General features: G+C 45.2%; 1 protein-coding gene across 5 annotated transcripts in view; it reads left to right on the forward strand.

Annotated features, from left to right (window-relative positions):
• Positions 1 to 16,345, forward strand: part of MTA3 (metastasis associated 1 family member 3) — a 229,532-nt gene that overhangs the window by 6,388 nt on the left and 206,799 nt on the right. For all 5 annotated transcript variants that reach the window (XM_053311426.1, XM_053311430.1, XM_053311452.1 and 2 more), the window contains exon 2: positions 12,600 to 12,667. In XM_053311426.1, coding sequence (XP_053167401.1) covers positions 12,600 to 12,667 — 68 coding nt within the window. The remainder of the gene's footprint in view (positions 1 to 12,599; positions 12,668 to 16,345) is intronic.

A 16,345-nucleotide genomic window follows, 5' to 3' on the forward strand; every position in this document is an offset into this window, starting at 1 on the left:
AGAGATGTGTCCATTTGAGTATTGCAGCAAACCCCAATCTGTTCTAAACCAGAACTGAAAGTTTAAAACTTCCTTCCTCCATGTGAAGAGGAGGGCTGAGTGCAAGAGCCCAAGGCTTATGAATGTTTCGCAATCCCATGATTAAATCATGGTTCCATGAGATGTCTGCACTGGACTATTGCCATTCACCTGTTGGTTTCTGGGCAGCTGCAACTTGCCTTGGGCAAGAGGGTGATTGCCTAATCCCACCTATGAATTAAAGAATTGCCAGCAGGAGCGAGAAACTACTGTTTAACTACTACTGTAACCTAATTGTGAATATCTTGCTAGTGGATAGCCTGGTTCTGTATCTATGAATGTTGTCAATACATGATCTTGCTTTCAGTTTTGCTTCTTTCAAAAGCAAAGTCCCGTGCTAAACTGCTCTTTCGCTTTCTTCAGCCTCCATGTTGTATATACTTGGAGGCTATTCAGTCAGTCTGGGAAATCAGTGCATTATTGGAAGGGCACTTGATTTAATTTTGCTGCAAACCCTTGAATGCTCATTATTTTAGGAGTATAGAGATGGATGGAGTTCAGAAATTACTGGAAACAGAATGACATGAGAAGGTTTTCAAGATAGGTGTGGCAAGGGGTTATGGCTAATATAGTTTGGTGATCCAGAAATGAATTTGTTAAATATTTTGGGGTTTTTAAAAGCTGCAGTGGTTAATTAATTGATTTTAAAACATAGGAAGCTGCTTTATACCAAGTCAGACCATTGGACCATCTAGCTCAGTATTGTCTACACTGACTGGCAGTAGCTCTCCAAGGTTTCAGGCAGGTATCTCTTTAGGAACCTTAGGAAGCTGCCATATACCGAGTCACACCCTTGGTCCATCTAGCTCAGGATTGTCTTCACAGACTGGCAGTGGCTTCTCCAAAGTTGCAGGCAGGAATCTCTCTCAGCCCTATCTTGGAGATGCTGCCAGGGAGGGAACTTGGAACCTCAGTGCTTGGTGGAAGAGTAGATGCTCTTCCACTGAGCTATGGCCCAGTGCCCTAAGGGAAATATCTCACAGTGCTTACATGTAATTACCTATCCAGATGCAACCCAAGGCAGACCCTGCTTAGCAAAGATAAAAATTCATCCCCACTACCACTAGACCATGAGCTACCTAATGGCACAGCGGGGAAATGACTTGACTAGCAAGCCAGAGGTTGCCGGTTTGAATCCCCACTGGAATGTTTCCCAGACTATGGGAATCTCCACTGGTATGTTTCCCAGACTATGTTTCCAAGACTATGGGAAACACCTCTGTTGGGCAGCAGTGATATAGGATATAGTGATATATCATCTCATACAGCGCGGGTGACTGCAATGGTAAACCCCTCCTGTATTCTACCAAAGACAACCATCGGTCTCTGTGATCGCCAGGAGTCGACACCGACTCAACAGCACACTTTACCTTTACCACAAGATCAGCTCTCCTTTCCAAACCTCCAGTAGACTCAAAAGGAGCCCCTGATCAATAAGCAGATTTTAAAAAGTACTTTTTAAAAAGCACAGATCACAAGCACCATCTTAAGAGGCATTCCCACTTGCCTTATCACTAGTAGTGTGCATGGTTTTGGTTCGGCGCAATGGAAAAGCCCTCCGGACCGGTCCGGAATTCTCCCGGTCCGGAGGTTCGGATGGGTGGGGGACTGTTACTTTTAGCAGGGGGGTGGTAGTACTTACCCCCCCCCCCGCCGCTCTTCCCCCTCCGGCGCTGGTCCTTTTAAAAATCTTCTTGGGGCGGCAGAGTTCCTCCCTGCCGCCCCTGCCCCGTCGTTGTTCCTTAAGGCTTAAAGAGAGTAGAGCTAGCGGCGCGCAGGCTCCCTTCACGGCGCACGCTCGTTTTTGTCGCTGGCGCGCGCCGCATACATCACTGGCACACACACGCCACATACGTCACATGTGATGTATGCGGCGCGCACCAGCGACAGAGACGAGCGCACGCACCGCGAAGGGAACATGTGCGCCGCTAGCTCTACTCTCTTTAAGCCTTAAGGAACAATGACGGGGGCAGGGGCAGCAGGGAGGAACTCTGTCGCCCCAAGAAGATTTTTAAAAGGACCAGCGCCGGAGGGAGAAGAGCGGCCGGGGGGGGGAGTACTACCCCCCCCACTTAAAGTAACAGTCCCCCTGGTGCCGGACCGGGGGAATTCTGGACCGTGCACACCCCTACTTATCACATAGACGAGGCATTCCTTTTCAAGACAATACTTCTGTTAAAAACAAGTATATGTGTTGTGCTTCAGAACAGTTGTTTTATTCTAATTTATGCAAATTTAATAGATTAATTGACTATTACAACTAATATTTATGGTGAATAAGTTCTTATCTGGGCTTTGTAAAGTGAATAGAGAAGCCCATTTACCCTCCCCCTCAATAATGCCTACTGTCTACACGATATTGTCTCCTGTCTGTAATTTTTTAAAATGTCTACTATACAAACTTCCTTCCATGTAAGTGTGCATAGGAATCCAACCTCAAAGAGACTAACTGCCAGGGCCGGATTATGCCTGAGGCCCTAAACTGTGTCGAGATTAAAAGGCTCCATAGCATTACAAAATGGGTTGGAAGTCCGACCCCAGTGCATTACTCCACCCACCTGCCATGCTCTTCATTAGCCTTCTGAAGAGGCAAATGCTGTCTGTAGTTGTGAAGGAAGGCGTTGGTCTCGATCAGGCTCTGGTCTAGGGATGTGCAGAGAATCGCGCGGGGGAGGCTTGAAGGCGGTGGGGGTGCTGCTTTAAGAGTGGGGGAGGGTGCACTTATTCCTCCCTCCGCTTTCTCCCCGCCGGCATCTGTTTTTTTCAAAGCCCATCGGGGCGGCAGCAAACCTCCCTGCTGCCCCGTTGCCTGGATATGACTGGAAGTATCCGACGTACCTGCATGCGCTGGTATGGGTGGATGTTGCACCTGCACACGTGTCGGTGTGTGCAGGTGTGCCAGAGACTTCCAGTCATATCCAGGCGACGGGGCAGCAGGGAGGTATGCTGTCGACCTGATAGGCTTTGGAAAAAATGGACGCCAGTGGGGGGAAAGTGGTGGGAGGGGTAAGTGCACCCTCCCCCACTCTTAAAGTTAGACACCTCCTGCTGTCAAACTGGCAGAACTACTGGTTCCGTGCAGATCCCTACTCTGGTCTAATACAATTTTGATATAACTTAGTTGTTTCTGCACAGTTTTAGGAACTCCATATGATAAATAATTGTGTAGCCATACAAATATATTTTTGTCTTAATGGAACAATTAGGTCTGTTTTAGAGTCTCTTTTCCCATTCTCCTTCAACAAATTATGTAGAACTTGAAATTTAGTCATTTTGTTGGGTATTCGAGGCCCCTTGTAATATGAGGCCCTAAGCTATAGCTTAGCTTGTGCCTAAATGTGGCACTGCGGACAGCACGATCCTATACATATTTACTCACAAGTAAGCCCCTATGTTCATTTCCAGGTCAGCATGTATAGGACTGTGACCTTGAGTGAAGAAAGCAAAGTGAATAACTTGCAATAGGAAATGATCTTCCTTTTCCCAAGGGACATGTTAGGGTTTTTCTATTGTGAACAGTGTTCCCTCTAATACAGGGTTTCTCAACGTGTGGGTCCCCAGATGTTATTGGACTTCAACTCCCATAATCCCCAGCCCCAGTGGCCTTTGGATGGGAATTATGGGAGTTGAAGTCCAATTACATCTGGGGACCCACACGTTGAGAATCCCTGCTGTAACATATGGCTTTTGCTTGGGGATTCTGGGAATTGTAGACAACCACTTCTGGGAATCCCTGTTAGAGGGAACACTGATCGTGAGTCATCTTTGGTAATATATTTAGTATCTGAACTTCTAAGGCGGCAAATTTAATTTGGCAGTAAAGCTCACTGAGTATAACGGTGCTTACTTATTTACTCTTATTGGCAGCTTCACATGATCTGCTGCAAGTCCAGTTCCTGGGGAGTGTGCACTCTTGGCGGGCGAGCTGTCTGAACCCACCCAAGTCCGGATCCCAAGCTGGACTGCCAACATTCGCCTGACACTTGTAACCTATGTTTGAAGTGGGGTAGGGAAGTTGGACGAATGTTGACAGTCTGGCTTGGGAACTGGACTCGCCTGCTGGACTTGTGGCGGATTGTGTGAAGCCACACTTCATTAATAATAATAATAATCCTCTCTAATAAAACGCTTGGTATCCGTCTGTGGACGGACACCAAGCGTGCGTTCGTGCCTTGACTGTTCTGAGCGTGCGCGGAGCGCACGCTCAGAACAGTCCAAGGGAGACACGACCGCCAGCACCCGGCGGCCATCTTGGGCGACCAGAAGTGGCCGCCTGAAGAAGCCGGATAAGCGGCGGCGGGGGACACTGGCCGAGGCGGCGGCAAAGCTGCCGCCTCGGCCAGAGGACGCGGAGCGGCCAAGGCGGCGGCGGAGCCATGGCCGCGCCGCCGAAGCCGGGCGGGGGGAGGAGGCGGCGGGGGAAGCCGGCCGAGGTGGTGGCTGAGCCGCCGCCGAGGCCTGGCGGCGCCGCCGCAGCCGGGCGGCTTGGGGCCCTTGCCTGGCCGGGGAGACCGGCCGCGGCATAGAGGCTGGCGGCGGCGCCGCCACAGCCGATATCCACCTTCCCGCCCTCCCAGCTGCCCGACTTACCCTTCCCCGCACCCCCCCGCAAAGGAATAAGGGCCTCCGCGGCCGCCGGAACTGCCCTCCCGCCCTCCCAGCTGCCCGAGCCCTACTCACCCGAGTCAGCCCGCAAGAGCCGGGCGAAGTGCAAGCATGTTTTCAAAAGGTCCAGAGAGGAGCTCGCAAACAGAGCTCCTCTCTGTGCTAAGTCTCTTCCTGAACTCGGAAGTCGGGAAGAGACTTAGCAGAGAGAGGAGCTCTGTTTGCGAGCTCCTCTCTGGACCTTTTGAAAACATGCTTGCACTTCGCCCGGCTCTTGCGGGCTGACTCGGGTGAGTAGGGCTCGGGCAGCTGGGAGGGCGGGAGGGCAGTTCCGGCGGCCGCGGAGGCCCTTATTCCTTTGCGGGGGGGGGGGTGCGGGGAAGGGTAAGTCGGGCAGCTGGGAGGGCGGGAGGACGGTTATCGGCCCCTTCCCTTCCTAGCGCCCGTTATTCAACGGGCTAAAATTTACTTGTAATAATAATAATATCCCACTGTCCTCTGCAAGGAACCCAAGGTGGCTTGCAACAATCATTATAATTGGCCTGCAAGCCTCCCTGCACTGTCCACAGGAACCTTCCTTGTGAAAACAGCCTCATTGATGTCTTGGTAAAGGCTTGTTCAATCTGGCTGTTTGTTGTCCACCGCCCAGAGACACAGTTTTGGGGAGGTATATAAATATGTTAAATAAACAATATTAATTGGGTCATGAATTCTCCAGTCAGGGTCACAGCCCTTATGAGCATTTCTTAAAGTCTTCCGTAAGAACAGCCCTGATGGATCAGGCCCAATGCCTATCTAGTTCAGCATCCTGTTTCGCACAGTGGCCCACCAGGTGCCTTGGAGAAGCCCACAGGCAAGAGGTGAGGCCATGTCCTCTCTCTTGCTGTTGCTCCCCTGAAACTGGTATTCAAAGGCATCTTGCCTCTGAGGCTGGAGGTAGCTTATAGCCACCAGACTAATAGATATTGATAGACTGGCCTTCTGTGAATTTGTCCAAGCCCCTTTTATTGTAATCAATCAATCAATCAATTAATTAACATATTTCTATATTGTCCAAAACTTGCGTGGCAGATAATGCCATAGATTAATTATTTTATTATTTTATTATTTATTTATCATATTTTTATACTGTCCAACACTTACACCTCTGATTATGTACCGTGTGAAAAAGTATTTCCTTTTGTCAGTCCTAAATTTCCTGGCTGTTGGTTTCATGGGATGACCCCTGGTTCTAGTGCTGTGAGAGAGTGAGAAAAATTTCTCTCAGTCCACCTTCTCCACGCGATGCACAAGTTTGCCATGTCTCCCCAGAGTCACCTCTTTTTCCAAACTAAAGAGCCCTGGATGCTGTAACCTTGCCTCATAAGGAAGCTGCTCTAGGCCCCTGATTATCTTGATTACCCTCTTCTGCATCTTCACCAGTTCTATAATGTCCTTATTGAGGTATGGTGACCAGAACTGTATGCAGTCCAAATGTAGCCACACCATAGATTTGTATAAGGGCATTATAATATTGCAATTTTTATTTATTGTTTTTATTTTATTGTTAGATTTCTGTACCGCCTTTCATTAAAAACAATCCCAAGGCAGTTTACAAAAATTAAAACACATATAATAAAAATGAATTAAAAGTATTTAGCAAAAAATATAAAAACAAATCTGATATTAAAAGATATAATATACAAACACGGAAAACTATACATGGATAAAAACACACAGAAGCAGCAATAAAACAATCATGTAAAGGCTTGGATAAAAAGCCAAGACTTAACCAGCTATCTAAAAACTGTGATGGAGTCCGAGGAGCAAATGGCCACTGAGAGAGCATTCCAAAGCCTGGGGGCAGCAACAGAGAAGGCCCTGTCCTGCGTGCACGACAACCAAGCCTCCCTCACTGTTGGGACCCGGAGCAGAGCCCCCTCAGATGATTTTGTCAAGCGGGCAGAAACCCTAGGTTTCTGCCCGAGAAGTCGGTTGTCATGGTTGTCATTAAAAATAAAATTTTTATTTTCAGTCCCCTTCCTAATGATCCCTAGCATGGAATTGGCCTTTTTCACAGATGCCGCACATTGAGTTGACACTTTCAACGAGCTGTCCAACACAACCCCAAGATCCCTCTCCTGGTCCGTCACTGACAGCTCGGATCCCATCAGCATATACTTGAAGTGGGGTTTTTTCGTCCCAATGTGCATCACTTTACAATTGCTAACATTGAACCTCATTTGCCATTTTGTCGCCCACTCCCCCAGTTTGGAGAGATCTTTTTGGAGTGCCTCACAATCCGTTTTGGATTTCACTACCCGGAAGAGTTTGGTATCATCTGCAAATTTGGCCACATCGCTGCTTACCCCTGCTTCTAGATCATTTATGAATAAATTAAAAGCACCGGTTAGGGGGGACCCCACTTCTTACTTCCCTCCATTGTGAAAACTCTCCATTGATATCTACCCTCTGTTTCCTGTCTTTCAACCAGTTAGCAATCCACACATGTACTTGTCCCTTTATCCCATGACAGCTAAGTTTCCTCAGGAGTCTTTGATAAGGAACTTTGTCAAAAGCTTTTTGGAAGTCTAGGTAGACTATGTCAACTGGATCACCTTGATCCACACACTTGTTGACACTCTCAAAGAAGTCCAAAAGGTTGGTGAGGCAAGATTTACCTTTGTAGAAGCCATGCTGGCTCACTCCGAGCAGGGCCTGTTCTTCTAGGTGCTTTACAATTTTATCCTTGAGGATGCTTTCCATCAATTTGCCCAGAACGGACGTTAGGCTAACTGGCTTGTAATTTCCCGGATCGCCCCTGGATCCCTTTTTGAAAATCGGTGTTACATTTGCTACTCTCCAGTCCTCTGGTACAGAGCTCGATTTCAGGGATAAGTTAAATATTTTAGCAAGGAGGTCGGCAATTTCACATTTGAGTTCTTTGAGGACTCTTGGATGGATGCCATCCGGCCCTGGTGATTTGTTAGCTTTCAGATTTTCCAGACAGTTTAGAACATCAATCCTTGTCACTTCTATCTGACTCAGCTCTCTAGCCTCCATCCCTAAAAAGCCTGGTTCAGGAACAGGTATATGCTCAGTATCCTCTGCCGTGAAGACAGACGCAAAGAACTCATTCAGCTTCTCTGCAACCTCCAAATCCTCCTTAATAATCCCTTTCCCTCCCTCATTGTCTAATGGTCCAACTGCCTCCCTGGCAGGTTTCTTGCTTCTGATGTACTTAAAGAAGTTTTTGTTATTCCCCTTGATACTTTTGGCTATATGATCCTCAAACTCTCTTTTTGCCTCCCTTATTGTCATCTTGCATTTCTTTTGCCAGAGTTTGTGTTCCTTTCTGTTCTCTTCGTTTGGACAGGCCTTCCAATTTTGGAAGGAAGTCTTCTTCCCTTTTATGGCTTCCTTGACAGTACCCGTTAGCCATGCTGGCATCCTCCTGGACTTAGTGGTACCTTTCCTCCTTTTGGGTATACAATCTAACTGGGCTTCTAGTATTGTGGTTTTGAGTAAACTCCATGCATTCTGGAGTGAAGTGACTTTCCCGATTTTACCCTTCAGCTTTCTTTTCACCATACTCCTCATTTTGGAGAAGTTTCCTCTTCTGAAATTCAAAGTGTCTTTGTTAAACTTCATTTAGTGTATCTAGAAATTTGACCTCTTTGTCCTTACCTGACTGTGAATTTACCCAGTCTATGTGTGGGTAATTGAAGTCACCCATAATTACAGTCCTGCCTCTCCTTGATGCCTCCCTGATTTCCTCCTGCAACTCCCAGTCACTGTTGGCATTTTGATCCGGAGGGCGATAGCACGTCCCTAGTAGCACGTTCCCTTTCTGGCCTTGTATAGTCACCCACAGGGTTTCTGTGGAGGACTCCAGTCCACCTAGGTTTTCTAGCTTGTTAGATTCTATCCCTTCTTTAACATACAGTGCTACCCCTCCTCCAAGGTGCACCTCCCTGTCCTTTCTATAGAGTTTATACCCAGGGATAACAGTGTCCCACTGGATATGTTATGCCCACTGTTATGCCCACTATATCTATTTCTGCATTAGCAGGTCACCGAGCCATCTCTCTATAGCCCTTATGATCAAATTGCCCACTACTAGGAGGTAGGGATGTTCATGGAACCGGTTCGGAGACCCTTTATGGGCCTCTGAACCGGTTCGAATGATGGGTTGTTTTGCTGGTTCGAAGGCGGGGTGTGCACACGCATCTTTAAGGGTGGGGGAGGGTGCACTTACCCCTTTCTCCGCTTCCCCCCTGCCAGCTTTCTGTTTTCTTAAAGTTCATTGGGGCGATAGCGTACCTCCCTGCTGCCCATTTCCCCCTTTACCGGAAGTAACCGGAAGGATCCGACGCACCTGTGTGCGCTGGGCATGGGCATGCAAATACATGGCAGGTGTGCACAGGCTCATTGGAAAAGTGAAGGGAGGGATAAGTTCACCCTCCTCCACCCCTAAAGATGTTCCGTGCACATCCTACTAGGAGGCCCTCAACCCCTGGAGGAGTATCATCTGTGCGATATGGGCCCATCACCAAAGGAAGGGATCCCTTCTAAGGGAGCATTCCCCTCTTTCTCAGACTGATGTCCTCCTTCCCCAAGACCTTCATTCTCCATGACAGCTGAGGAGCTGTCAGGCTGGAAGTGGAATGCCTCTATCACATCCCTGATGGTCCCATCCACATACCTCTCTGAGCTTCTCCAGGTCAACTACCTTGGCTTTGAGAGAACAATCTAGTTCTCTGAGAGCCAGGAGCTCTTTGCACTGAGTGCACACTCATGACTTCTGTCCCTCAAGCAGATAGTAACACATGAAATACTCTGTGAAATACACTGGGAAGCACCCCCTCCCCTGCTGGCATTCTACTTTCATAACTAGTTTTATTAGCTAGTTATTAGTTTTATTGCACCATTTATTGCATGGTGTAATGGTTTGGAAAATGGCAGAAACTACTTGCCTTGACACTGCTAAGCCTACACTCACACATTTAGCATGGATCACAATGATTAACATTTTCCAGTTATTAATTCTGCTTTGCTGACCTGTACACTCATTTGTTGATATGAAATATGCAGGTTAAACATTGGATTTATTTACCACTATTTTGGGTTTAAAATCAAACACTTTTTTCTGAGAGAGTGTTTAAAAAAACAAACCAAAAAAACTATGCTTCTTCTGCAAGTATTCTTCTTGCATAGATACTTTCCCCCGGGTTATACATTATTCCCCGGATTATACAATTAAAGATAATCTAGAGAAGGAAAGGAAAGGTTGTGCCGTCGAGTCGGTGTTGACTCTTGGCAACCACAGAGCCATGTGGTTTTCTTTTGTAGAATACAGGAGGGGTTTACCATTGCCTTCTCCTGTGCAGTGTGAGATGATGCCTTTCAGCACCTTCCTGTATCGCTGCTGCCCGATATAGGAGTTTCCCATAGTCTGAAAAACACACCAGCTGGGATTCGAACCAACAGCCTCTTGCTTTCTAGGCAGGTTGCTTCCCCACTGCATCATTAGGTGGTTACTCTAGAGAAGGGAGAGGTAAAATGTGACCAGTAGTAGAGAATTATCTCTATTATGGGTGATTATTTTCCAGTTCCAACAAAACACAGTACATTTTATTTTTACTTTTTAAATTGTGATAATATGCTCATTTGTACATTTATATATCTTGTAAGTTTCTGGTAAAAGTTTTACATCAGATTTAGAAAAGACACTCCTGAGAGCAACAGCATTTCTCTTTTTAAGTCACCTTGAAATATGCCATGAGAGAAAAATAATGTTAGAACCAGGGGGTAAATGCCATGTAAGTTGTCCCACCACTGAGGCCCCTCTGATCTCGCAAGTCCTCAGGAATGTTAATTATGGTCAGAGTTGGTTTCTTTATGTACCTCACTCTGCGTATGATGACTATATCTTATATAGTTCTATCCTTTGCATATTTACTCAGAAACAAGGCCCACTGGCTGGCATGCCAGAGCAGTGTTCAGTTGGCACCCCCAACATCCACTTCCACACAGTGGCTGTTCGGAGCACTGATGCGTTCACCCTCTGAAGCATGGGTAGCTTGGCGCTCTCGTGCAAGACTGCAAATACTTTGCAGAGTTGGCCTGAACTCTGAAAGAGCACTTCCAAAGTATATAAGAAAAGTATTTGCAGTCCTGCCCAACAGCACAAAAGAGCCCGTGCTTTGCAGAGTGGGTGTACCTGTGTGGGAGCTGGCACTGTGTGGCAGTGGATGTTAGGAGCACCCACAGAATGCTGCTCTGGATGTCGGCAATTGTGTTTCGTCAGACCTACTCACAAGTAAGCATGTGTAGGACTAAAGTCTTAGAACTCTCTGTGACTGGTCATATCTAGGGATGTGCATGGAACCCTGGCGGGGTGGTTCAGTTCTGGCGGGGGTGCCGCTTTAAGGGCGGGGGAGGGTGCAGTTACCCCTTCTGCCACTTTCCCCCCAGCCGGCACTTGTTGCTGGTAAAAACCTTCGGGGTGGCATCATACTTGCCTGCCGTCCCTTCCCCCTCCTCCGCCAGAAGTACCAGGTGCATGTGCGGCCGTCGCATGCACGCGCACCTGGTATTTCTGGCCACTTCTGGCTGAGGAGGGGGAAGGGGCAGCAGGGAGGTACGCTGCCACCCCGAAGGTTTTTACTGGCAACGAGCACCGGCACGGGAAAAGCGGCGGGAGGGGTAAGTGCACCCTCCCCTGCCCTTAAAGCAGCACCTCCCCGGTGTTGAACTTCAACCCCCACTCCCCCCCGTGTTTGAACCTGTTTGGAGGCCTGTAAGAGGGCCTCCGAACAGGTTTGTGCACATCCCTAGTCATATCTCTTAGGGTATCCCCACATGTCTAGTATTCAGGGGCAAAGCAAGGTCAGAGTGGCCCTGGGACAAAGGATGAAGATGAGCCTCTGCCCCCTCCCGACCTTTCCCTAAGAGTGGTTCAAGGGACGGGGGGGGGGGGATGAAGAGCAAGCTGTCACTTAGCTGGCAGAGCCTCCTCCCTCAGGGGTCCAGGGGCATTCCTTGTTCAACTTTAGCTACACCCTTGCTAGTCATGGGTGCCTCCTGCATACATCTCAGTATTTGAATGGTTTCTTATTGACTCAGTTTCCTCAGGCTCTCTGGGGTGTTAGTTGTTGCGTTTGAATCGAATGCATGCTCTTCCATCCTGGGGCATTATGGGATATGTCATCTGGTGAGCTGCTGGCCAGAACTTTAGGATGTGATTTTGAAGTTGTGTTTGGGATCACTAGTTGGTTGGGATCAGTCACTAGTCCACATGCTCTTGCAAAATGGATCTGGTTTTGAATACAGGTGGAGCCCCATTTTAGTCATGTAGAAATAAGCGAAGGTTGTGCAAGCAGAAGTGCTGAGGCTGTTCAAGAGTATCAGCATATATAGAGAGGGTATTGTGTTAATATTTCAGGAGGTACTACTATTGAATGGAAGAGGCCACATTATGGAATGTTGATTTCTCAGAAATGTCTGTGGGTCTGTGGCTTTATAAAGTGGCTAGTTTAGCTACAGGCCACTTGAGGGCCTCATCCAGCATAAAGAGTTTTGCCTCCACTTAGCTTTAGGGCTCTGATTTACATCTGCATTAAAATAAATTTTAAATAAAAAAATTGATATAGTATGCAAATCTCGCACTGAGCAAAAAGTAAGCCTTTGTGTAAATCTTTGTAGGACTGAATCATTAGTGAGGTTCTATACTATTAATCCTGGGAGATACAGAAGTGAATTTATTCATGAACTCCAAGCATCTAAAAATGTAATAAGAGAACATGTTTTTCTAACCACACAGAAATAATGAAAATGCGTGCTTGAGTTAAGCAAAAATCTCTTGCTTCTTCACATTATTGTTCTGGTGCAGTTTTTGAAGAACTCTAAATGCCTTTTCACCTTTTCTGTTGCAGATTATGTCTATTTTGAAAACTCGTCAAGCAATCCGTATCTGATCAGGCGAATAGAAGAACTTAATAAGGTACATGAATATGTAACCCTTTTGTGCTTCTTGACAAGAGTTGATGTACCTCCCAGTAGAATGAAAAGGTGTAATTCTTTTCTAAAACATGCAAGTTCTTAGCTCTTGTTGGGGATCTGCCAAGAGGCTCCTTTGTTGTGATGCTTTGTGAATCTGGATAATGAAATATACCTTAAATCTTTGCCATAATGGAAAAATAAAAGCATAAAACCTAGTAGATAATTTGGCTTTGATGAGATGGATTGTGCTTTTGTGGTTGCATAATCCTGGCTTGCCTGGAAGCTTGTAGGTGTGGGATGAAGCCTGTTGGAGATGTATAGTAGCTGTATAGAGAGGCAGAAGGCAGCATAAAGTAGACTCTAGGGGTTGGATAAGGAAGCTGGTGAAGGACAGGTTTCAGGAGAGCATATGTCAAGATAAAGCAGGTTTAGTCAAACTGAGTCTGCAGGACCGCAGAGACCTCCGAGGCAAACATCTGCCAGAGCTAAACTGAGCCTTTTGTATGTTGGTGCAGGCCCTAATGTCTTGACCAAGGCCCACCCTCTGTGGTAAGGAGTGGCTTTTAAAGAGACTGCATTCAGATTGGCAACAGTGTCCTCTCTAATTATTTTCATCTGTGTGCAGAATGAGTTTTGTTCTGGATGGCAGTATCAAGGAAGAGTGTATGCACATGCATTCAGGATGGGACCTTCCTGATTAAATCTAATCTAAAAATAAATAAATTTTAGTGTGTTGTTAATGTATTTTTATCTATTATGATTTTATCTTTTTATGAATTTTAAATGTGTTATGTTTTATGTTTTAATTCTGTACACTGCCAAGAGATTTTTATACTAGGTGGTATATAAATTCAATAAATAAAAAAATAAAAATAAAATTAACTGAGAGGATATTAAAAAATGTGTGAGTGCATGCATATGCACACACGTTAGAGGAACCTGCCTGCAACCTTGGAGAAGTCGCTGCCAGTCTGAAGACAATACTGAGCTAGATAGACCGATGGTATATGGCAGCTTCCTATGTTCCTATGAAGATTGATTGGCTCTGTAGAGTGCTCTGTAGTTTCATGTCAGGACCTTTAACATCTCAGGGAGAATAATGAATGTTGGATTATAGACACTTTATTAATTATAGTCAGCGTGGATTTGATTTAAATCAAATTGGTTTAAATCACGATTTAAATTGCCCAAAAAAATCTTACTGAACCCTCTGGAAGAGCATGACATCGTAAATGGATTAATGGAATTATTTTACCAAAAAATTTAAACATTGCATATATACAGCCTCATGCTACATAATTAAAAACTAATCCTTATTTCATGATGAATAACCTTTGGACTATAATGTATCTTAAATAGAAAACTATCTTGAGGTAGATGTTTTCCTCAAAAAGCATTTTAGTTAAAAAATCTGATTTAAATTTAAAAATATCCAATTTATTGGATATATATATATTTTAAATCATTGATTTTTATCCACCCTGATTATAGTGCCCTCGGTGTGCATGGGATTTTATCTATTATATTTTGAAGAATTTGTTTTTGCAAAATAAAGTCATACTTCCTGATGACCTACAGACATCAAATTTTGGTTGAACACTTGAATTAGCTGGATGCACTACTTTTTCCACTGGAATATGCATGATGAAAAATTTTGGGTTGTTTCTTTTGAAGAAATTGTGAATATCATACTTCCCGACTACCTATAGATACCAAATTTGCATAAACATTCCTGCCTCTTAAAGTAACCAATAGCACAATTTTTTACAGCAGAATATGCTTGGGGAAGTGTTTAAATAATTTTGGGTTTTTAAAAAAAGCATAAATTCTGAATTAATAATCACATTTTAACTGTTGTTAACATATTTTTAACACTCTATCAGATCAATAATACTAAAACAACATAATGCTCAAGAAAAGCAGAAGATCTTTCTCAGATTCAAATTTACTATGGTTCAAATTTACCACATATGGTCATTCTATGTACAATAAAATAAATAATGTTTGAAGTTGAAATCCTACACATTTTAAACTTTTTAAAACTTCCCTTTTGCAAGCACATTAATACATTTTTATTACATATATTTAATTTATTGAACTTTCCCAGAAGTGTAATCTACGCAAAATGCTTTGCTTGATCAATGATGGGCCTTACCTACTAGTAAAGTATAAGAGGGTAGGTTCCTGCCCAAGGAACTTATCACCTAAACTTTGATACAGAGGAGCCTGTATCAGGCATTGCCACGGAGGGTTGGGAGAGATTTCTGCTTGCATCCTGGGAGAGCTGGTGCCAGTCAGAGTAGACAGTACGGAGCTAGTGGCTTGACTTGATATAAAAAAGCTTCCTGTGTTCCTCCAGCTGCTTGTTTTGGATGGTCTGGGCAAGTTGGCCCCTCATTCCTCATTTGCTTCTCCTCAGCCAGGAATGATGTTTCACCTCAAATGCCACGTCTTCATAGGTGGTATATCCCCCTTCCTCTTGTTACAGACCAGGCCTGATTTATATACTAAATATGCTCATTGGCTAGTATACAAAATAGGTCTGGACCAAGTTCTTTTATATTAGTAACCATGTGTGATCTGGATGCAAGGAAGAAAGGAGATCAAACCACTCAAAAGGATTCAATGGGCTTTATTGAGTATAAAGACTAACAACATAATCTAGCAATAGCGGAAAGCATAACCCTCTATCAATATTAGCAACAGTATTTAAACAGAACATCCTAACCAGTATCAATATTCACCCGTGTGCCTAACTAACATATGTGTGTGCAATTAAATCTTCCTAGAGCCTAATGCAATTCAGATACAGGCAGAAAAGAGAGCGGGGGGGGGGGGGGGGAAGGAAGGCTGAGGGCTGGCATGTTTTGAGGGGAGATTCAGGAATTAGTAGGGGGACGAGGGGAAGGGAGCAGGAGAAGGGGACGGGATGAAGGAATTCCAGGCTTGTAGGAGCAGCATACGGTATTTACCCAGGACCGGAGACTGGAGCGGAGAACTTTTCAGCTGAGGTCTTTGGCGGAGACAGGAGTTGTTGCAGTGCTCAGATCAGGCAGCTTGGGCAGCAAAACTCAGGCATTGCTGTAGTTTCTGTTCATGGCCAGAATTCCTGCTTTGCCCTGCGGCTTAGCAGCAAACTCTGGGATCCTCGTGAGCAGTTTTTGCCGTAGGCAAAAGATTGCTAAAACTCTCTGTCTAAAAGCCTCATTCTTATAGTGTATTTCTCTTCCTGGGTGTCCAAAAAGGTGACAACTTGCTGCTACCTTCTGAACAAAGTCTTAATTATTCAGGATATTGGCCAGTCCAGAGAGATCTCTGAATCTCATCTTCTGTAAACTCTGTGCTGAGAGCTGCAAATTGCATCTTCCCCCAAAAGGTGTTAAAATTCAGAGGAGTTAGTGAGAAAATTTAGTTGTGAGACAGCAATTACATTATTTCTTGTATATCTCTACCTAGTGTTTTTCTTGTAATTGAAAACAAGAGAATATTTAACATATATGTGTCAGACGTCCAATACATTTGTAGCATCAGTGAGGTGAGATTAAAGTCTACAGACGGATCTCTGTATGCATTTGGCTATGTTGAACTTCCATGGAGAACAATACAGTTAATCACTGACAAGGATTTAACACTGACTTCTTGTAACAGGAAAGGGTGGGGGGATCAGCCCCCTGGCTCC

This window comes from Hemicordylus capensis, chromosome 1 (assembly GCF_027244095.1).
Source record: "Hemicordylus capensis ecotype Gifberg chromosome 1, rHemCap1.1.pri, whole genome shotgun sequence".
In the NCBI taxonomy this organism is placed as follows: domain Eukaryota; kingdom Metazoa; phylum Chordata; class Lepidosauria; order Squamata; family Cordylidae; genus Hemicordylus; species Hemicordylus capensis.